The sequence below is a fragment of the Chelon labrosus genome (genome assembly GCF_963514085.1).
Source record: "Chelon labrosus genome assembly, chromosome: 12".
In the NCBI taxonomy this organism is placed as follows: Eukaryota; Metazoa; Chordata; class Actinopteri; order Mugiliformes; family Mugilidae; genus Chelon; species Chelon labrosus.
This window is the reverse complement of record NC_140345.1, coordinates 12,011,663-12,033,381: the sequence shown is the minus strand read 5'-3', so window position 1 is coordinate 12,033,381 and position 21,719 is coordinate 12,011,663. Positions and strand designations below refer to the sequence as shown.

At 45.1% G+C, this 21,719-nt stretch overlaps 1 protein-coding gene across 3 annotated transcripts in view; it reads left to right on the top strand.

Moving 5' to 3' along the window:
* The window catches only part of nbeal2 (neurobeachin-like 2), a 32,690-nt gene extending 10,971 nt beyond the window's left edge, over window positions 1-21,719 (top strand). The window contains exons 10-55 of one of the 3 annotated variants that reach the window (XM_084557619.1): window positions 278-364; window positions 1,158-1,241; window positions 1,471-1,569; window positions 1,732-2,387; window positions 2,486-2,618; window positions 2,721-2,840; window positions 2,950-3,280; window positions 3,515-3,597; window positions 3,725-3,817; window positions 3,985-4,156; window positions 5,222-5,355; window positions 6,373-6,532; window positions 6,869-6,971; window positions 7,765-7,915; window positions 8,175-8,330; window positions 8,420-8,579; window positions 9,477-9,565; window positions 9,683-10,423; window positions 10,505-10,689; window positions 10,815-10,971; window positions 12,150-12,293; window positions 13,459-13,782; window positions 14,723-14,872; window positions 14,982-15,139; window positions 15,246-15,370; window positions 15,470-15,587; window positions 15,751-15,908; window positions 15,993-16,126; window positions 16,238-16,345; window positions 16,439-16,534; window positions 16,654-16,778; window positions 16,958-17,098; window positions 17,186-17,316; window positions 17,453-17,562; window positions 17,664-17,781; window positions 17,896-17,993; window positions 18,102-18,215; window positions 18,311-18,397; window positions 18,494-18,603; window positions 19,062-19,234; window positions 19,324-19,418; window positions 19,529-19,645; window positions 20,027-20,188; window positions 20,282-20,430; window positions 20,522-20,657; window positions 20,864-21,719. In XM_084557619.1, coding sequence (XP_084413745.1) covers window positions 278-364; window positions 1,158-1,241; window positions 1,471-1,569; window positions 1,732-2,387; window positions 2,486-2,618; window positions 2,721-2,840; window positions 2,950-3,280; window positions 3,515-3,597; window positions 3,725-3,817; window positions 3,985-4,156; window positions 5,222-5,355; window positions 6,373-6,532; window positions 6,869-6,971; window positions 7,765-7,915; window positions 8,175-8,330; window positions 8,420-8,579; window positions 9,477-9,565; window positions 9,683-10,423; window positions 10,505-10,689; window positions 10,815-10,971; window positions 12,150-12,293; window positions 13,459-13,782; window positions 14,723-14,872; window positions 14,982-15,139; window positions 15,246-15,370; window positions 15,470-15,587; window positions 15,751-15,908; window positions 15,993-16,126; window positions 16,238-16,345; window positions 16,439-16,534; window positions 16,654-16,778; window positions 16,958-17,098; window positions 17,186-17,316; window positions 17,453-17,562; window positions 17,664-17,781; window positions 17,896-17,993; window positions 18,102-18,215; window positions 18,311-18,397; window positions 18,494-18,603; window positions 19,062-19,234; window positions 19,324-19,418; window positions 19,529-19,645; window positions 20,027-20,188; window positions 20,282-20,430; window positions 20,522-20,657; window positions 20,864-20,971 — 7,383 coding nt within the window. In that variant the 3' untranslated portion in view covers window positions 20,972-21,719. Of the gene's footprint in view, window positions 1-277; window positions 365-1,157; window positions 1,242-1,470; window positions 1,570-1,731; window positions 2,388-2,485; window positions 2,619-2,720; window positions 2,841-2,949; window positions 3,281-3,514; window positions 3,598-3,724; window positions 3,818-3,984; window positions 4,157-5,221; window positions 5,356-6,372; window positions 6,533-6,868; window positions 6,972-7,764; window positions 7,916-8,174; window positions 8,331-8,419; window positions 8,580-9,476; window positions 9,566-9,682; window positions 10,424-10,504; window positions 10,690-10,814; window positions 10,972-12,149; window positions 12,294-13,458; window positions 13,783-14,722; window positions 14,873-14,981; window positions 15,140-15,245; window positions 15,371-15,469; window positions 15,588-15,744; window positions 15,909-15,992; window positions 16,127-16,237; window positions 16,346-16,438; window positions 16,535-16,653; window positions 16,779-16,957; window positions 17,099-17,185; window positions 17,317-17,452; window positions 17,563-17,663; window positions 17,782-17,895; window positions 17,994-18,101; window positions 18,216-18,310; window positions 18,398-18,493; window positions 18,604-19,061; window positions 19,235-19,323; window positions 19,419-19,528; window positions 19,646-20,026; window positions 20,189-20,281; window positions 20,431-20,521; window positions 20,658-20,863 lie in introns of all 3 variants that reach the window. The other 2 variants (XM_084557618.1, XM_084557620.1) reach the window with 2 other exon arrangements.

Sequence of the window (21,719 nt, the reverse complement as noted above, 5' to 3'; positions counted from 1 at the left end):
AATATTACAAAAATGAATGTTATATGCACCTAAATCAAAACAAATTCCATGTATGTCTGAGTATATGTCTGGCATTAAATGCAGTTATGATTCTGATGCTTCCAGCTTATGTCCGCCCCCCCCCCCACCTAGCTTTAATAAATGTCTGCCCCTGCAGCTGTAGATCAGAAGATCAGAATCAAACCTGTCTCTGCTCCCTGATGACTTTTTTTGTTCTAATTGTCTGTCTTTTTGTGCTGTGTCTGTTTGTTGTTTGCCTGCGTGTGTTCGCCCATAGCTCTTTCAGAGCAACAGGCGTAGGCCGGAGCGTGAGGTTGTGTGTGACCTCACCACGCATTTACTCACTGAGGTCGAAGTGGACCAGGTACTTTCCCCCCACTCTGTGTTGCTATTGGTCTGTCAGCAGGAAACTCAGCCCTCTCTCCACTTGTTAACTGCACTGAGTATTTAAACAGGAAGCCTTAGGCAGGAAGTCTGGCTTGCACCCATTTGTAAATAAAGCAGGTAGCATGGTTAAATGTGATGTATTTGCCGTCTGAAGTTCTCTTTTCATCTGTCACATGTTTATCTCAAATATCCACTTGCGGCCAGTGTTACTGTTGTTTTGGACCAGTGTCCGTTCCTCCTAAATGTGGTGCATCAGATTTATTGGCTGAATTCTCTGTTGACAACACTGGGCAAGCGGAGCATGCTGTGAATTTCATAGTGCATGGAGTGGTTCTTTTTCAGTGCATGTCTTTTCTCCTTTTCCTTGTATTCTGGCTGCTCTGTCGTGTGACTGGTGGCGCTCGTATAAAAGACCTGGCTCGTGTCCTGGAGTTGGATGTTGCCTAATTTCCAGCAGCAGTTTGGGATTGCCTCATTTCTTTTTTTGATGGTTGGCTTTGGCTTTGGTTTTTGCATGCAGGGACGTATCGGTAATTAACAAAGAAGCGATTGTTGGGTGGCTGGTGCAGTGGATAATAGTGGTGTGAAAAGAAAACAATGTGCTATACTTCCTCTTGCACTTGACAGATAGTCAGGGCAAACTTTTTTTTTATTGGTCACGTGCTTTTGAAATGTACGTATTTTGTGGGATTTTGGTGTCAGCTCATCATGATGTCCAGTTTTATGTTGTGCAATGCCCAAATGAACTGTACCTGCCTATTTGGATGTAGGTTTTGGAGAAAGGACCAGACAGTATTACAGTTCATGCCTTGGGAGTCCTCACAGCTATAATGAGTAACTCACCATCTGCTAAGGTAAGGCCCCTGTTGAACTCAAAACATATATTCTTCATTCTTCTGCACCTGTTTTCCTCTTCATCTGACATTACAATATCATGAAAAAAGTAGTCACTGATGAAGGAAGTTGGTTTCCGTTAGTGTAGGAAAGCTCATTGTATTTCCTTCCATTGCATGGAAGTGTGCCAGCTAGTTATTCCCTGCAGAGTAGCTTACTCCAGTTTATTTCTGTCTCCCTCCTCCTCAGGAGGTTTTCAAGGAAAGGATTGGCTACTCCCAGCTGTTTGATGTGCTGAAGAGTCAAGGTCAACCCACCAAAAGGCTGCTGCAGGAGCTGATGAACATGGTGAAACTTCCTCATTAACCCGACTGAGTACAGAGACAGTAGACGTCAAATTACTTTTATCGATGGCCTTGTTTCAAGTTAAACTGTGTTAGTGCTAATTAACCTGAAAAAAAAAAAGAATCCTTGCCTATATCGTTTCTTCATTCTCTGTCTTCTCTCCAGGCGGTGGAGGGTGAGCACGCCCACGCTCATCACCTTGGCATTAGTAACGACCAGCCTTTGTTGCTGCTTCTTCAGTGGCTGCCTGACCTGTCAGGTCAGAGAGACCTCCAGCTGCTGGTGGCCCAGTGGCTGGCTACTGTATGTGGCGGCTCCTTGTCCTGCCGTACGGTAGCTGTGGAAGCAGGCATGGTGGGTGCCTTGCTGCAGGTGCTTTCCCAACCTCAGAATCTAGACAGGCAGTGTGCAGATGCCCTTCTGGGCCTCCTGCAGAACCTGGGTTCCCTGTGTTTGAGGCCAGAGGAGCTGAAGAGTCTCCTGAGACTCCTCAGGGTGGATCAGGACAATGGTGCAGTGGTAGGGAAGGTGCACCCCTACTGCACTCGCATCATACGAGTGCTCTCTGCCATGGCAGCCAGAGAAGGTCAGGACAATGCCTTGCAATATTTTGATCTCACGCCCCCAATGGCAGGTATCATGGTGCCCCCAGTGCAACGCTGGCCAGGCAGTGGCTTTGCTTTTCACGCTTGGCTCTGCCTCAACATGGAGTTCCTCCCCTCAAACTCCGATTTCTCCAAAAACCGTAAACCTTCTGTCAGCTCTGGCATGGGAGCTCCGCATGACATGGGGAAAGGACCACGTAGGAAGCAGCTCTATAGGTAAAAAGGCACTTTTAAGTTGTTGAGTTGATCACAAACTTTCAGTTTTATGGCTGTACAGTTCATTCGTTGACAGAGACGTATGTTCTTCTGTAAAGTTTCTTCACAGCAAGTGGAACTGGAATGGAAGCCTTCTTCACCCTGGAGGGTGTGCTGGTGGTGGCCGTTTGCACTAAGAAAGACTACATGGCTGTCGCTCTGCCAGAGCACCCACTGTCTGACTCATGTTGGGTGAGTGTGACACATACAATACTGACAGGAGAAGAAGCTACAGAGTTTAAACAATTGCTGCGTGGAAAATGTGTGTCCTCTTAAATGTCGTCTTGTTCTCAGCATTCAGTGGCAATAGTCCACATCCCAGGCCGTCGTCCTTTTGGTCAGAACGTGGTCACCATTTACATCGATGGAGAGCAGCGTAAAACTGCTCAGCTTCGCTTTCCATCTTTAGGCGAGGTAAAAGAATCTAGCTTCTAATATATCTGGACTATGTTCGTATTTCATTATTACTGAAGTATCAGGCTAACTTCCTCTGTTTCTCTGTCACCTAAATCTGATCCTGCAGCCTTTTACCTCCTGCTGCATCGGCTCTGCAGGCCACCGGACCACTACCACCACCACCTCCCCAAACCTGACCACGTCCTTTTCCTCCAGTCCATCACCCGAGTTTGCTTTCCCCACCCATACCCCCTCACTCTTCCGGTCACAGTCGTTCCCAGCCTCCTTCGCGGGAGGCCGCTGGGGGGCTGCGGGAGACTCCCCGGTGCACACCATTCCTGCAGGACTACAGGACACAGAGTGGGGGACACCGACATCTCTGGATGGGCTCCTGGCCACGGCCTTCATCTGCCACGAAGCTCTGCAGCACACCCAGATAAAAACCCTACACGCTGCTGGTTGGTCACACTCTGCTACAGTTCAAATTTTGTTATCCACCTTAAGCACTGCAGGATATCCCTTTTCCAGAATTCAACTATATAATGTGTAAGAAACCAGCAGTAAAGATAAGCACCTTGTAAACGGCTAACAGATTAGTCCTGAGTGGACTGAAAACGTTTTTTTTTTTCATGTACAACCAAGCATTGTTTGCATCTTTTATGACCTACATTGCTTTCTGCCCTCCATCACAGGCCCTAATCACGTGTCCTTATTCAAAGCGGATGGAGAGTTATCTGATTTCAACGGCAAGCTTCTCTTCTACTACACTCCACAGGTGAGCTACTGAATCTCAGGCACACCTACGGATTGAATAACACTGCTTTAAATAGGTAAATTATAAACAACGCTAGTACAAACTGCTCTTGTTTATGTGTGTGTCTCTGTGTGTGTGTTTTCTCCAGGCGTTTAAGAGTCAGATATGTCTGGACCTGGCTCCCAATCACCAGTATGATGGCAGGCTTACAGGACATAGAGTAGTGAACTGGGACATCAAGGTTAGATATGATTTTAGCTTCATACTGAATTAACTGTACTTCTGTAATACTGATAATTCCCGTTTTCCTTTAGGCCATTCTTCTTTTGTTAATTCAATTCCTGATTCAAATGAAACTGTAGAATAATAGTTCGTGTGAATGATTTATTTTTTCCCCCCATTCTGCAGGATGTTGTTAATGTGGTCGGAGGCATAGGAGTTTCGCTGCCCCTGCTCGAGCAGGTGTGCGAGGCAGAGCATGTTTACAACGGCGGTCAGGAGAGCTCAGACTTGCTGGGACCAGAGCTCACCTCCTCCAGAGGCCCCGCCGCCATGCTGCTGCCTTTGAACAAATCTGCAGGTCAGTTCAGTTCATTACTTTAATTATTTCACTGCACAGTAGGTCAGATGCATTGATGGTGTCTTGATGGCCAGATAGCTTGGGGTTAATTTGCAGGTTTGAGATAACTGCATATGAGATTTTGGTTTTTCTTCAAATTATAATAAGTATGCATTCATTCATTCATTCATTCATTCATTCATTCATCTTCCGTAACCGCTTGTCCTGTGAAGGCGCTAGAGCCTATCCCAGCGGTCATCGGGCGAGAGGCGGGGTACACCCTGGACAGGTTGCCAGTCTATCACAGGACTATAATAAGCATGCATTCAATTTAATTATTCATTGTCCACATTATTGAAAAGAATAAACCTCATATTTGTTTTTTTCTGAAACTCCTTTTTAGAAAATAGTCTCCAAAGAAAATTGTGCAATCTGTGCATTATTCAGAGTAGCACGGCCGTGATTATAGAAACATTTGATTCACCTGAAAACCATTCTTTAGCTTCATGGTACTGAGGTGGAGCAGTAATCTCAGAATTGGATATCTTACATACTGAGCAAGTCAAACATGACTATCTGAATGTCTACATACTCTGGATGTATGTCGGTCGGAACAGGCCGCATATCTGTTTGAGTATCATTAATACAGTTTCTTTCTCCTTTGTGTGAAACGTGTGAAACGCAAAGTGTGACTTTCAGGGCCGTTTTGACGTTGCGATTAGTGGTAACATAGTGCATGATGCAAGGACAAAGTGCTCGGCAATAAGACAAGAGGCACATGATGTACAACAAACAAACGTAGTAAAGATTGTGAAATCATCGCTAATAGTTCAAATGTCAGAGACACCGTGGGCTTACGAGGAGTTTCTGAATGACTTGGTCCGTGTGTCTGAGTCTGCATACATTTTTGCATTTACAAAATGAGACAATGGGAACAAACAGCGAGAATCACCATCTGGCATATGACTTCTGACTCATCCTGAGATATGATAATGTCAATAAAGTGCTTTGTAGTGCGTAAATAAGCCTGTGGGTAACACAGGAAATCTTAAAAATTGTTTTGCCCTATTTTCTTCTCTTCCTCAGAGGGCAGGCTAGAGAGAAACAGCATTGCTGCCTTCCTGCTTATGGTAAAAAACCTGATTCGTCATCACCCTGTCAATCAGGAGAGTCTGCTGCACTGCCACGGGCCGAGCATCATAGGAGCCATGCTCAGCAAAGTAAGTGCCCCCCGCACATCAGTCAGCCCCAGTAAGTGGGAAGAAAGTCACAATGAGAGGAGCTGATTGAATCTGAGAGTGAATATCTGACCTTTTCCATTGTGTTGCTGCTGTATAATCGCTGTGTAATGAATGGGTCTGGAGCAGCTGAAACAGCAGTGGCTCTTTCAAAATGACGGTATCGAATGCTTCTGTGTGGGAATTTAAGCAGTTTGTCCTCACTCTGAATGAGAACAAAGGATGCTAGCTAGAAAACCTGTTGTTTGAAAATGTGTCGAAATGTAGAAATATTACACGCAGATTGAAACTGAACGATGGAAAATTACAAATTATGTAAAAGAGTTACGGTTACGTTAAGTTATGTTATGTTAGGTTACGTTAGGTTACGTTAGGTTAGGTTAGGTGCGATGTGGTGTGGTGTAGTGTGGTGTGTTGTGCTGCATCACTGTCATTCCTGTTCTAGGCTGTGGTTGTAAATTTGTTCTTCAAACATTTTTGGTTCCCTTGGTGATAAACTTCAGTTTCTAAAGTGCGCCTAATGTTTATGTTACCTGTAATAGTAATGTGTTCTTCAGACTTGTGCTAACATGTTTCAGTTCTGAGCTTTACATCCAGTATTCATCGATATATATATATATATATTTAAGTGGTTGCAGCCACTTGCTGTAGTGGTTGTACTGGAGCAGCTCAGACATGCATGCTGGCTGGCAGGATATGTTGAAATACATTAAGGTGGAGTACTCTGTAAGGACACTATGTGCTAATGAGCACATGTGGTTGTCAGGTCTGGCAGTGGTAAAGACAGAAACACACACACGCTGTATATAAAGTACACAAACACGTGTACTGTATACAGTGTGCACTCTGCTGAGTGCAGCACTCCATCAGGCTTTAAGTGTTATAAAAACAGACTCTACACTAACCCTTATACGCAGATAAAGCCAAATAAATGGAAACCTGTGGTAATTTAACACAAACACATTCTAACACGCCTCTATCTGCTTGTTTCTGCTGCAGGTTCCAGGCAGTGTGATGGACATGAACGTTTTAATGGCATGCAAGCTGCTGCTGGAGCAGGTTTTCGACGAAGGCAACAGCTCACTCCTACAGCAGCTCTACCAGCACCTGCTCTTTAATTTCCGCATCTGGACTAAAAGCCATTTTGCCGTTTGTCTGGGTAAGGCACCGGCAGCCCATGTGTTGCTGAGTAATGCACCTGTGGACCTTTTCATGTCCGCCGGATCTGTTTGTGTTCCTTTTATATGTATATACACGCCAAGACTGAAAGGAGCATGAGGAGGAGGCCCGAGGCACCAAAGAGCAGAGCTAGAATACATTAATGTTTCAAGTTCAGTCTGTGGCAAGGATTAAAAGTGAATCTGTGCCTGAAGCATCACTTCAGTACCCTATTTGTAAATTACTGCACTTCTTTGCCACAAGCATCCATACCGTCTTGGCATTTGTAAATGTCAGCCTGAAGGGAAATGACAAAGGTATTCTTTCTCTTTCAAAGCACACGTGCAGTACCTCTCGTCTGTGATAAACAAAAGCAAGCAGCGCATGAGGAGGAAGTATGGGGTCCAATACATTCTGGATACCATTCGGACGTACTACAGGTAAACGTCCACCTCAGCGTCATGTTGTCAGATTAAGGGGAGACACTGCATGTGAAGAGGGTAACGTTGTTAACTGAAAGATCACCCTTTGAAAGCCCCCCCCCCCCCCCCCCCAGCCTATGACTTACATTAAGACAATTATCTTTTGTGTTACAAGTTGTGCACAGAACAGCTGAGGTTTTTACAGAGAGAATATTGAATATCTCTTTTCATCACTGCAACAGCTTCAATGTTTTCAGGAATACAATAAATCAGGCTATGAATAATTCAAAGCCCTTTGCAAAAACATTCTGTCTATAGATAGGAGTGAAACCTATCAACTCATTTTGGAAAAAATGGCCTTTTAAGATAAGCTTTGCCAGATTTTTAATGATGCCGCTATTTATGGATAACAATTAGATTCCACAGTTGATTAATTATATTACTACAATGGACACGATTTTCTGAAAAGGTCCTTTTTTTGAATATGCCAATGAGTCATTATCTAATAAAATAACTGCTGCATAGATATTCAATCAAAGGTGTAGTCGAATAAACTACACTGTGCATTTTGGACATTTTCTTTCCGCTAGTCTGACAGAAGACATGCTATGGATGCAAAATAGCCCAAAATCTCTACTTGAGCCATTCGTGAAGAGTTTTTGCCTGTAGTGTCTCCCCTTAAGGCTCAAAATGATGAGTGCATTCAGAACTGACTGAGACCAGATTACATTATTTTAACTCGCATATGATTTTTATTCTAGTGTCTGTAAAAGGATTAAATTAAATTTTGTGTTAATATGTTGGGTCACAGTGTGGAGAAAGACGGGACCTCTCTGTCTGATGAGAAGCAGACCATTCAGAACGCTCTGTTTGCACTGCTGAAAGATTTCCTCAAGTCTCCGACTCAAGAGGAGCTTCACAGCGTCCTCTCCTACATTGTGACTGTAGGAGAGGAGCAGCAGGTAATATTCGCTTGTTTTATAGCCATGTGTATTCAAGGAATGTAATATTGCTATCTTTTGCACTTTTCATCGTGATATTTTACTCCTAATCTCTGAATGACACTCTTAGTTTTATTTATTTAAGCATGTGTTTTGGTAAGTCTGTGCTTTCAAACCTCCTCTTAATGCAACTTTATCCTCCCTAGTCCATATTTCTTGGTACTTTATCAATTTCCTCCTCCTTTCTCTGCTCCACATAATTCTCCCCTCTCTCGACCAGGTGGTGAAAGCCTTGGATGTGCTGTATGAGCTGCTGAGGAGCAGCCCTCCTCGCGAGCAGGTGCAGACCGTGCTGCTGGAGTGGGGCGTGGAGCAGCTCTACAGCTTGCTGCTCACGCCAAGCTTTGGAGATGAGGCCAGGGAGAGGGTCTTCAGGGTGAGAATGAATGACTTGACACATGCTTCGCCTTTTTACTCGCAGCTCCCTCGTGACATATTGTTTTACACAATTTCGCGGTGTTGCAGATCTTGTACAAAATCCTCAAGAGCGAGCGAGTGTCCGAGCGCAACAAGCAGCGCATCAAGCTGAAGGACTTCGGCTATCTTGGCCTAGTGTGTTGTCTTGACGACATTCCCGTAACCATGACCACTGTGCGCTGTCTGTACGAGCAGGTCCTTGCTACAGGTAATGGCTTGAAACCTTTACAAATATTACAACATTTGAGGTTGTTAATGTTGATGAACAACGATCAGGAAGGCACGAGTTGCAAAATATCCTTAGTTATAAATAAATGAGCTACAAATGTATCTAGGTCAAGAGATTCCCTGCATATTTGTTGATGCTTCTTGGAAAGGACTATGAAATAAAGATAAAAGAATCCGCAAATGTTACATTTTCACATTATCATCTCCTTATAAATGCTGAACTTGCGTAACAGTCTTTTCCATGAACGTCAAGTGAGCATAACATGATGTAAAGTATGTTGAAGAACTCAACATACGTCAAGAATCATTAGAATTCGTTAGATCCCAAACTGATTAAGTATCTGTGGATACACTGGAACAAGCCTGATCCACAGAGACCCCTCCCCTCAACCCATAGCACCCAAAGGCCTATGGGTTGAGGCCCAGACACCACATGACACCCTCAGAAGACCCATGTCCATTCTCTGATGGGTCACAACTGTTTTGGAGGCACAAGGGAGACCTACACAATATTAGGAAGGTGGTCATAATGTTGTGCCTGATCGGTGTATGTCATTATTCACTAGTAGAGTATTTCTGTCAGTCTAAATTGTCTCTATTTCCCCTAATGATTAGCACCAAAGTACAGCGTTCTTCACATTCCTACCTGTAAAATAAACTTTTATCCACATTCGCTCAAAAGGATTTTGAATATGACTGATATCACCTTTCAAACCAGTGAGCGCAGACAAATCTGAATTAAACTGTATTGCTCTAATTCTTGAAGATAATAGGTTAATAGGTTAATGCATGATTGCATTTCTCATTCAAAAAGGACGGTTTGAAAGTAGGTTTTCAAGGCCCTTAAAATGAAATGAAATTTGCTGCTTCCCCACAGATGCCACTCCTAATTTCAGAGACCTCCTGGCTGTGGTCTGCCTGTCCCATCGAGCTGAACTCACTGTCCGACTGGACGTCTGTCGCAAGGTCTGTCCGCTTTCATAATTCATACAGCGCTGAATCTACCAACTTTTGACTGCAATTAAAAGCAGAATGATCATCTCAGTAACAAAAAACTCTGTGTTCCCTGTGATATTACCACAGCTCTTTCATCTGATCTACTCTAACGAGGATTATGTGAAGCAGCTCGCTAAGCAGCCGGGTTGGCAGGATGTTCTCACCAAGCTCTATGTGAAAGAGTCCTATGAGTCCCACGCTGCCAGCATCGCAGGCTCCAGCAACCACAGCTCCTTTGAGCCAAGCTGCCGGCCACCGCTGCGCAGAGATCAGGCTATGGTCATAGAGGACACGCGCACGGACGTATTCATGAGCTACCGCACCTCGCAGGACATCGAGGACGAGGAGGAGGAGGAGGAAGAAGAGGAGGAGGAGGAGGAGGAGGAGGAAGGTGGTCAGCGGGACATATCTGAGGGATTCTCCGAATTTTCCCAGTCACCTCTCAGTGGAGGTGGAGGCCCTCTGAAAAACTTCTCAAGCTCCCCCGCTTTTAAGCCGTTTGATTCAGTGGATCAGGGGAGCCACTCGTCTTCTATCTCCAACGCGATTGATATCGCCTCGCCTCGCCCCGAAGAAGAGGGAAGAGACTACCAGCCGCTCTCCCCCTTTGGTACGCCCTTTGATTTGGAGTTAGGGGGATTGGGAGAGACCGGCGCACACACACCTGCAGGTAGTCTGACCAACACACCATCTCCTCTGGAGCAATGCAAAGTATTTCCACCACTCAGACCCAGGAAGAGCTCCAGTTTGTCCAACGTGCTGGATGACACCAGCTACGGGACGGACCCTCCCACTGGAGACACAATCTCCAATACGTCTAACCCGCAGGTACGGATGCTCCATTAACTCCCGTACGCGTGGTGAGATTTTTTTTTAGTTCTTTTTTACCAGGTGTTGTTTGCATTGCAGCAGACCCCTGAGGAGGAGCTATGCAACCTCCTAACCAACATCGTGTTCTCCGTGTTGTGGAGCGGCAGCGGGGCGGAGGGGGCAGAAGATGTGGTGTGGAGAGAGAGAGGACAGGTGTTTTCTGTTCTCACCAAACTGGGCTCCTCCTGCCAGCTCGTCCGCCCTCCTGACGATATCAAACGCAGGTCAGTAAACACTGATTTGAAAATGTTCTTATCTCACGGTGGGGAAAAGAAAAAATGAATGTTAAGGAATATTATTGTGCAATGTGGTGATTCATTCGAAGTCCGTTTCCCACTCTGTGTGCCAGTCTGTTGGAGATGATGCTGGAGTCGTCTCTATCAGATCTGAGGGACGCCCAGGGAGTGTCCCTGCCTTTCTGTCCCAGTCTGGTCCGACTCCTGAGGCTGCTGCAGGACTTCCTGTTTGCTGAGGGCACAGACAACTATGCACTGTGGAGTGAAAAGGTATTTCACTGGCAATGTCTCCGCCCTGATAAATGGTTGACTGTGAAACACAAGGGATAGCAAGAGAAAGTCCTCGGGGTCAGTGTTACATCCTGGATAAAGTCTGATGTTATATTTTATAGACATATAAAAATATAATCAGTAACCAACACCAAACAACTGATGATATTAAGCTGTATGATTTTAAAACCTCCCAGTTTTACTTCCTCTTTCTCTAAATACTTTCATTTTAAGTTTGATCTTGTCCGTGTATGTGCAACAACTGTCTGGTCATAATATGATGCAACGCCTGCAATACCTAAAGACATGGAGTAATTTCTCCACACTTTGTACCCTGTGGAAAATGTCATTTAAAAATAAAAGGGGTATTAAGATTAGGCATGTGTTAGTAATTTAACTTTATAATGTTGTACGGTTGTCTTTTGTGGTTGTAGCATTTTGAAAAATACGTTTATTTCCTTTTAAGATGAATAACCAGTTAGCTTAGCACTGTCATGGGGGAAACAGCTTAGCCTGGCTTTACTGGTTTTGTGGCAGCCTCCCAACAAGAAGCGGTAAAACTGCAACTAGCCTGTTGTATGGATTTAACAAAAGATGACAATTAGTGCGCTTTGGAGGTTCCTTTAAGTGGATTTGGTTTCCAGGCTCACTGTTTCCAGTGTCACCCTTAAACTGCCTCCCATAGCCTTTTATCTAGCTCACAGATAGACATTGGTCTTCTTGTCTAGCTTACTTTAAACAAGAGAGCAAAAGTAAAATGTCTTGGGTTTGCCAAAAAAGCTTTGCAGCAGAGTCGTGCTGTGACTGAGCTGGTCTATTTCAAGAAATTGTTTGATTTGACTATATCAATATTGATGTCAAACACTCATTTATGTTGGGCGTATGAATTAAAATGACTACAGAGTATTGTCCAAAAGTTGCCTTGCTTTTAACGTGAACCACAATACACAGGCAGCTGGGTGTGGACATGGGCGTTGTCAGTTACTATGTTTAAAATCAAGTCAAATTTCCCACGTGTTATTGAAAGGTCTCGGTGTAGGTAGCCTCAGAAACACCTTCAAGATGCGGGCTGTGTTTGTGGTACTGAATGGCTTCAGGAATTGTATATGCTGCAAGGTGTGGAAACAGGTCTAGCCCTGTTGTTGAGTCCCTTGTTGACAGCTGCTGTTGTATTGCAGATCTTTGAGGGGGTGGTGAACCTGCTGGACAGGTTAAAAGCCTGGCATAGCACCCCTGGCAGCCCTGGAAACACCGAGCTGAAAGAAATGGCCCAGATCGGCCTGCGTATCATCACGGGATACATCCAGAAGAAGCACCCACAGGTCAGCTGCTGCCACGGCTACATCTGTCAAGTACACCAAGCATAGGTTTCACATGTTTCTCACCGCACATGTCTTTCACAACCCAAACAGCTGCAACATTGAATCATAATTTTAAAGGGCACTTATTTAGCTTGATAAGTGCACTCAGATAGCACCCAGTTTTGAAATACCAGGCCTTCTATGGCTTTCTTTTCAAAGACATTGCAGTCATTCCTCTTAGGGAGTGTTCTGTATGAAAGGGCAGCTCCTATCTGAGTTATGACTGCGGCTGCTGCTGGTGTTCTTACTGTAGGATTATGGGATTGAGAGAGCGGTCATAAATGATCTGAACATAAGATCCTATATTCCATACTGCTGCTTTTGTTCATCTCCAAAGGAGTGCAGCTCCCCTCTTGTTTTTCAAAATGTCACTTTAGAGATAAGGGAACTTAACTTAATTGCACCCCTGGAAATACAAGCCCAGGGCTACTTTAGATGAGTGTATATAAAATTTAATCTTCATCTTCTGTAAGCGCCTGTCCTGTGAAGGGTCGCGAGGGGCGGGGGGAGCCTATCCCAGCTGTCTTCGGGGCGAGAGGAGGGGTACACCCTGGACATGTCGCCAGTCTATCGCAGGGCTAACATAGAGAGACAGACAACCATTCACACTCACATTCACACCTACGGCCAATTTAGGTGGCACCCATTGGCATCGGTGCTAACCACCACGCCTCTGTGCTGCCCTGTATATAAAACTATAAAAGAACATAAAAGAACACTAACACGGCTAAGTGGACGAAGGCAACGTCTAAAAAGTAGAGCTCACATTATGTACTTGCTGAAGAGTGATTTTGAGGGACTTTTACACCATTCACTTCGACTTTTAGCGGAAATGCTTTTTAGCCCAAGACAAATAAAACATTTTATCTGAGTCTTATTGACTAAATTAGCCAAGAAAAGTTCAAATTAGTAATCCAGCAATGTTACAAGGGCCATTTCCTGCAAGTAATTTTAGCACTAATAGTTTCTGCAGATAAAAAGTCCTCCTTTACACTATTTTCTAAATGTCAGATGCACTGTGCATCCTAATAAGGACTGGAAAAAGTAAAAGACAATTGGACACACATTTGTTTATCACATGTTTCTATGAATTGCACAATATTATTTGCTTCTTGCCCCTCCTCAGGTGAGTGTGATGGCCTACGTGAAGCTCCACAGCCTCCTCCAGACTGTGCTCTGTCTCAGCTGGGAGGAGGTGTGCTTCCTGCTGGGGCAGATTGGCGCCCCCTTGTGGCCAGAAGGTGTTGTGGACAGCACCCACTGTGAACAACCGGAGACCTTTTCCCAGCTGGTGCCCATCGTGCGCACCCTGCTCGACCAGCACGCCGACCCCGTCACCCTCCAGAGGCTCCTGCCAAACCTGCCCATCACCAACGGCAGCACCACCTTCGCCCAGGACCTGAAGGCTTATTGTCACACCCTGGAGTGGCAGGGTTTTTACCAGCAGCAGGTCAGTGTCTTGGCTGAAACTGTGCACTTAAAAATAGATGTTTTTTTTATTATTATCTTTTGTTGTTTTCGGGAGTCTACAGAGGCTTCTGTTTTGTCTTTGGTATGACTAGGCAGGTACAAACAAGCGCCCCCATCTCAGATAGTGCCGGCTCTGTTCTTTGTCAAAATTTGTGTACACTCAGGACTTTTGCCTTTTTTTTTTGCATGGCTTGACCCGTCACCTCCCAGTGGGTGACTGAGAAATCGCATCCTAAGTTTAAAAAAAAAAAAAAAAAAACGCCATCTCAACCCTAAACTCCCAAGTGTTTGCTCGCTGACCTTCACTCTATCTTACACAGCGATCAGTTTATGCTCGAACTTGAAACTGAGATATTTTATGAACTGATGCCAAACAGACACACTCTGCACTGGCCCGAGCGCAGATTTATCACTGCTCTTGTGTGACAGTGCATGGTCATAAATCTGTTTTGTTTAGATTACTTTTGTATACGGATCCCACAATACATTAACCAGTATGGCATAACTTTGGCTGCCGTGGCAGTTTTTGAAACTTGGCCAAGGCAGTTTTCTCAGACACTGAGCGAACACATACAGTCAGCGCGAGTGTGTATGTGTTTGCAGTTTATTTATGGAAACTGGATGTATATATGCGAGTCTGCATGTTTTTATTCAACTTTTCAACCATTTGAGCCTGAAGTGGTGAGACCGTAGGAGAAAAGGGAAACATAGTAGGTGCATCAGCTGTTTAAATATCTCTTTAAATCCAATAAATAAAGGAAAATTGTTGATGAAATGTGGACGTGTGGTGACATTCCTGCCTCTTAAGGTTTTCTGTTGCCTTTACACATGCGACCACAGCTTTTAAAAGGCCAGTGAATTTCTTATAATGTCAAACCGGCTACTTATTTGTTTGGCTTATGGATGTTTGTAACCTCTAGGTCCGACCCACAATGGAGCAGTATGAGCTGGACACCTTCGGGAGAAGCCACGACATCATGTCCAATTTCTGGAACTCTTGCTTCGATGATCTGATGAGCACAGCCTTCAGACGGGACAAAGACAGATCCGACAGCAAATCTAAGTTTCAGGTTAGGACGCAGGCTTTTTTCGGGCGTCAGACTACAAACTGTCTTGTATCAGACCTCGCTAAATGCATTTTTCAGTCTGCTGACGTGATATTTCCTACTGTGAAAACAGGAGGTGATAGTTGACCCCTACTCGAAGAGAGTTAGGAGCGAGAACACCAGATATCAAGCGTGCCAGAAGCAGAACTTCAGCCAGCAGGGGGTGGTGTGGCAGCACTGGAAAGCTCTCCGCAGGCTCTTAACCAGCGAGAGGGGAGCGTGGGCCAACAGGTATAAACTTCTGCACTGTTGAGGCTACTCTGTCGTTTTGCTGTGCCCTCATAACCAGAATGCACTGAATTGTCGTTCGTTTTTTTCCCTTTGTTTGTGATATCAGAATTCAGCCGGAGGTGAAATGGAAACTGTCCAGCGCAGAGACCTATTCAAAGATGCGTCTGAAACTTATGCCCAACTATAACGATGATCCCCACAGTGAAGCCAGCGCTTTGAGGGACAACATGGGTATGTGACACGGCACAAACTCGTCGCTTTTTTTTGGCCTCACGGCTAAAATGAGTGCACTGAAGGTCATTGTTCATCAGGATCATCTGTGTTCATTAGGAGCTGAAAGCCCCCGTAGCGCCGAGCCCATTCCGCTGGCTGTGGCTAAGGAAGCAAAAGTAAGCGACATGGAGGACGATCAGTTAGGAGAAGAGGATTTGGTCTTTTTGGATAACAAGTGAGTCTAAAATTTCCCTTGTGCCAGCACGTCTTTTCCACTGGTCATGAACTGGTCTCACCCCTTTTTTATCAGACAGGCTTCTAAAGTGTTTAAAAAGTCTTTGAATGCTGTGAATCCATGTATCTAGAAATATACCAAAATGACTTTTTGAAAGCTTCAGGGTGGAGGGGGAAGATGAGAACCAGAAAGAAAAACTGGTCCTGTCCGAAGACTGCGAGCTCATCACCATCGTGGCGGTCGTTCCGGGTCGTCTGGAAGTCACCACGCATCACCTCTACTTCTACGACGGCAGCAGTGAGAAAGAGGAGACCGAGGAGGGTGAGAAATACGCGTGACTGTCAGAATAAGACCGCACTGTGATTTCTGCGGAGGTTTCTGTCTGAGCTGAAAATGTGCCTCCAGGTATCGGGTTTGATTTCAAGAGGCCTCTGTCTCAGCTCAGAGAAGTGCATCTGAGGCGCTACAACCTGCGACGGTCTGCACTGGAGCTTTTCTTCATCGACCAGGCTCACTACTTCATCAACTTCAAGAAGAAGGTGACGTCATATTTAACTCCTTCTGTCCATTAATTAAAATAATGCTCCCTGAAATGCTGCGGCGGTATGAAACAAAGTCTTCTAACAGCTTCTTCATCTCTCACCTTTCAGGTACGAAACAAAGTGTACTCTAGGATTCTGGGCCTGCGGCCTCCAAACCTGTTCTACTTCGGCTCCCGCTCTCCCCAAGAGCTACTGAAGGCATCCGGGCTCACGCAGGTTTTTATTCACATCAGTCCTCCATATGAAGCCGAGTTATTCCGATCTGAGTGATGTTCACGTTTGTGATCGATCTAATTTTGATGTTAACAGAAATGGGTGTACAGAGAAATCTCCAATTTTGAATATCTGATGCAACTGAACACCATAGCCGGACGCACTTACAACGACCTCTCCCAGTATCCTGTGGTAAGTAAGCGCTGTCTGCCCCGCCCATGCTGACGCTACATGTGTATGTGGTTGCTTTATTACCAAAGATGGTGCTCTTACGGTTTGAGGAAGCATCATTTTATCGTGTGTTTCCTCAGTTCCCCTGGATCTTGTGTGACTACACCTCTCCTGTTCTTGACCTGGAGGACCCCGCAGTTTTCAGAGACCTGTCCAAACCCATAGGAGTGGTTAACCCGCGTCATGCACAGAACGTCAGAGAAAAGTAAGTGGTTGCCAAAGGGTTGAAGTTCAGCAGTTAATTCTCCGATGTCTCATACATGCACTTGAATGAACCAGTCAGGTTGAGGTTTTTAAAGCAGTTGCTTCAAACTTCTGCTTTTCATGATAATGATGAGCAATTATTTCAAGAATATTTTCCTCTTTTTTTCCGTCTATCACTAGGTATGAGAGCTTTGAGGACCCGACGGGAACCATTGACAAATTCCACTATGGCACACACTACTCTAATGCAGCAGGAGTCATGCACTACATGATCCGCATGGAGCCATTCACCACCCTGCATATCCAGCTGCAGAGTGGCAGGTGTGAATGCCTACCACCTCCTGATACTTTGCTTATTTTCCTGAATATTCTCTGGTCTTTTATTCACCGTATGGCCTTTATTTTTAGGTTTGACTGCGCAGACAGACAGTTCCACTCAGTGGCGGCAGCCTGGCAGGCTCGCATGGAGAGTCCGGCTGACGTCAAAGAGCTCATACCAGAGTTTTTCTACTTCCCAGAGTTCCTGCAGAACATGAACGGTACTTCTGCTTTATAACTGACTGTCGCAAAACAAATTCATCTCGTTTGTCGTGTGTGTTGTGAGGTATTAAGGTGCAAATATTGGTTTAATAGTGGTTTAACCTCCTAACGCATCACTTCTGCGTGATTTTGCAGGCTTCGACCTGGGACATTTACAGATATCTCAGGAGCCAGTGACGGATGTTGAGCTGCCTCGCTGGGCTACATCAAGGGAGGACTTCATCAGAAAACACAAGAAAGCCCTGGTGAGTCTACACAAACATCCAGAGTCTTAAAACCTGAATGCGTTTGTTTTCTCATTAGAACAGCTTTTCAAGATGGAAACAACTTGCTTCTTTAACTCTAGGAATGTGACCATGTGTCCAATCACCTCCATGAGTGGATTGACCTGATCTTTGGATACAAGCAGAGAGGCGAAGACGCCGTGGATGCTCTCAATGTCTTCTACTATTGCACTTATGAGGGTACGACTGCACAAAAAACCCTGCAAGGTTTTCTCAATAGATTTGTTTTAGCTGAGTGAAATCTATGTCTCTCTTGTATGAGACTCACTCCTTGTTTTTTGCCCCTCTTTGCAGGCGCAGTAGATCTTGACGCAATTGCCAATGAGAATGAGCGCAAAGCCCTGGAAGGCATCATCGGCAACTTTGGGCAGACACCCTGTCAGCTCCTTAAGGTACGCTATCAGACTAATTTGTGGATATTTAAAAAAAAAATTTATTTGCCCATGATTTCCTGTTTAAAATGCAGCCATCTCACTCTCTCTCACTCTCTCTCCAATCAGGAACCTCATCCACCTCGCATGTCAGCTGAGAACGCATCTAGGCGGCAGGCCCGCCTGGACACTCTGCCCCCGAACATCTTTGAGCATCTCAATAAGCTTCGCCCATTTGTGGAGGTGGGGCCTAAAGTGTCACGATCTCATTCCTCTACGTCAATAAATCACATTGTGTGCTGTGCATTTATGTATTTACACGTTTGCGTTCATCGCAGGTGGTAAGCGACGGCCTTTCTCTGGTCCAGGCTGTGGTACCGAAAAACCAGAATCACTCCTTCATCATCCACGGCTCCGATACACTGGTACGGGCTAAATATAAGAGTAAACACAGACCTGACTGCTATAAGAGATTCATGTTGAACATCTGAGGTTCATTATTTTTATGTTATACTCTACAGGTGACTGTGAGTTCCAACGGTTTGATCGGGACACACAACTGGCTGCCGTACGACAAAAACATTGCCAACTACTTCACCTTCACTAAAGACCAAACAATGACTAATCCCAAGTAAGTGGATTTTGCAAATAATAACAAACACAAATCCCATATTCAAGGGAGAAAAGTCGTGAATGTTATTTTTTTTTATCCAGAAAGCTCAATAAATACAAAACCACTTACTGCCATCATATTTTCCAACATTATTAAAGATGCTTATATTTCACCTGACAGATGAAAGCAGAACATCTGTCCAGTCATCCCTGTCTGCAGAGCTTCAAAGCCTGTTGTAATTAAGTGAAATTTGGTTTAATGGATGCTATTTGTAACTGATCTTGAGCGTGGATCACATTAACCGAGAATAAATCAGGATGAGAACCGTTTGAACGTTGTGCAGGTTGTACTGTGCAGATGTCACTGCAGTTTAAGCGCTGATTATGAATCTCCTCCGCTTTCAGGTCACAGCTCTCTTTCGCTACTTGTTTTAAACTTGCTTTGATCTTCTTTTAAAATCCTGCTCTGTGCTGCAGGACTCAGCGCTTCTTGAGCGGACCTTTCTCTCCTGGAGTGGACCTCAGCGCTCAGGTGCTAGTGGTGTCCAACGACGGTCGCCTGCTGTTCAGCGGAGGACACTGGGACTGCAGTCTCCGTGTCACCCAGCTGGGGAAGGGCAAGCTGGTGGGCAGGATCTGCCGGCACATTGGTGAGCTCTTAGTGTCACGTGTCAAAGGAATGTTTCCGCTTCTGTTCGTACTACGTATTTATTTGCATTTTCTTGTTTGTCACACAAAGACGTTGTTACTTGCCTGGCTCTGGATCTCTGTGGCATCTACCTCATCTCTGGCTCGAGGGACACGTCCTGCATAGTGTGGCAGGTTTTACAGCAGGTGAAGCTCTCATTTATCCCCACTCGAGTAGTTGCACACATCCCGTAATAAGCCGCCGCCGTGCTCAGAACTATGCCTCCGCGTGCTGATTTTCCTTCTTTGTCTTTCAGGGCGGCTTCTCCAGCGGTCTCTCCCCTCGACCAGTGCAGGTTCTCTGTGGACACGATCAGGAGGTCACCTGTGTGGCCATCAGCACTGAACTGGACATGGCTGTCTCAGGGTCGAAGGTCAGACACTTACAAACACCAAGCAAAACACAAAACTCTTGCAGAATTTGATAGCTTGTGTATCAAACCTACCTAGACCTAGGATCAAACTAATAAAAGTTTTATGTGGGTTTGTGCAAGTGTTCTTCGCCTTAAATATCCACAAAATGCAGGAAAATACTTTGAAACTGTGATGTTATATGAGTGAGAATGTAATCTGTACCAGCTGCATGAAACACAGACTAGATCTCATATTAAACAAATAAAACTAGCATATAATTTAGCTACGTATGTGTTTGTCCATGCAGCTTTGGTTTAAGAACCTTGGTTTAGAATTATAAAACATACACAGTCAATGAAGTATCAGTGCGCCTGCCTCACTTTCTGCTCACTGCGTGTCAGGATGGGACTGTGATTGTGCACACGGTCCGCCTAGGCCAGTTCCTGCGGACGCTGCGGCCTCCCAGTGATAGCTTCATACCCGCACAGATCTCTGAGCTCCAGGTGGGCATGGAGGGCCACATTGTTGTACAGACGTCTCTGGAGGAACGCTCCAACAGGAAGGTACATGAAAGACGTACGCCGCAAAGCCCATGCAAGTACAGACAGTTTCTCAGCCTGTTGATGCCAATAGTCAAATTCTTCTTCTTCCTACAGGGGAAGTACTCCATTTATGCTTACTCCGTAAACGGCTGCCTGCTGTCCTCTTTCAACATGGAGGAGCAGGTGACTGCGCTCCACCTGGTGTCTGAATATGTCATCCTGGGGACCATGCAGGGCAGCCTCCACATACGAGATTTGTGCAGGTAAATAAAATCAGAACATGGTTTAATGTTAATTTTAATGCTGTTAATTTGCAGCATTTATGTTCAATTAAAACTCCCCTCTGCTCTGCAGCCTGGATGCTTTGGTGACGCCCCTGGCCTTGAGGGTTCCTGTGAGGAGTGTGTCTGTCACCAAAGAGCACAGCCACATCCTGGCGGGACTAGAGAACGGGAAGTTAATTGTGGTGGGGGCAGGGAAGCCAGAGGAGGTGAGAAGCCGCACTTTAAGAGGCTGTGAGATGCGGGAGTGGGGGGTGGAGCATGTTTGTACGTGTGAGTGTGAGAAGGGAGGCTTATCATATGCTAAGTATTTGTTGCAAACCAGGTTTTTCAAATGATAATCGGCCGTCTTTGGTCTGACATCTCAGTTTCAGCCCTCAAGTGAAGATTACCATGTGTGCCCTCCTCTTCTCAGGTTCGCTCAGGACAATTCTCCCGTCGCCTGTGGGGCTCCACGCGCCGTATCTCTCAGGTGTCATCAGGCGAAACTGAATACAATCCCACCGAGAATGCCGGCAAATGAGATGACTCCGAGGACTGTGTAGGTTGCAGATAGGTGCACAGCCAAAATGCTCACCAGACTCAACAAGGCCTCCAAGCTGGGAAACTCTACTCCTCAGCCCCTGATCTCTCCGAGAGAGCAACTATACACTGAGCACTTTTTTTTAAAAATCTTAAATGATGATATATATTTTTGCGTGTTTCATTTACAGTTGTACTGTTTTTAATCAGCTTCATTCCAAAGAGTGCCCTTGTTTTGTATATGGAGAAGAGCTCTGTGTTTGCGGCTGTGAACTGCTGTTGGACTCTGTGTACTCATGTTTCAGGGGAATGACTCACTCTGATGCACACTCAGCCTCAGACACAGAGAAAAGTAATGCTGTGAACTCCCCGAGGTCCATATTTTTGGCTCCTTTATTGTCAGAGGCACAGCTTCCTTCCCTGAACTGTTGAATGTCCCAAAGCCATTCGTGTTTTTTGATAATGGCATCTCCTTAAAACTCCTTGAAACTTGAAAAGCTACAGTTCACGTTGCTCGAGATTTCCATATTGCAATACTGGCGAATACCACAAGAGGGTTGACTTTGTAAAGAAAAAAAAAAAAAAAAAAAAGAGGGTAATAGTGAACCTATGCTGTGTTATGATTTGTAGTGGTCGACAGATTCTTATCCTAACGCGCCACAGTACCGCCGTTTGTAATTCTGCATTCCTTTAGGCTCCAAGCGATGTAAAACTGTTACAATTAAAGCATCCGCTGCTTTAATGGTTAA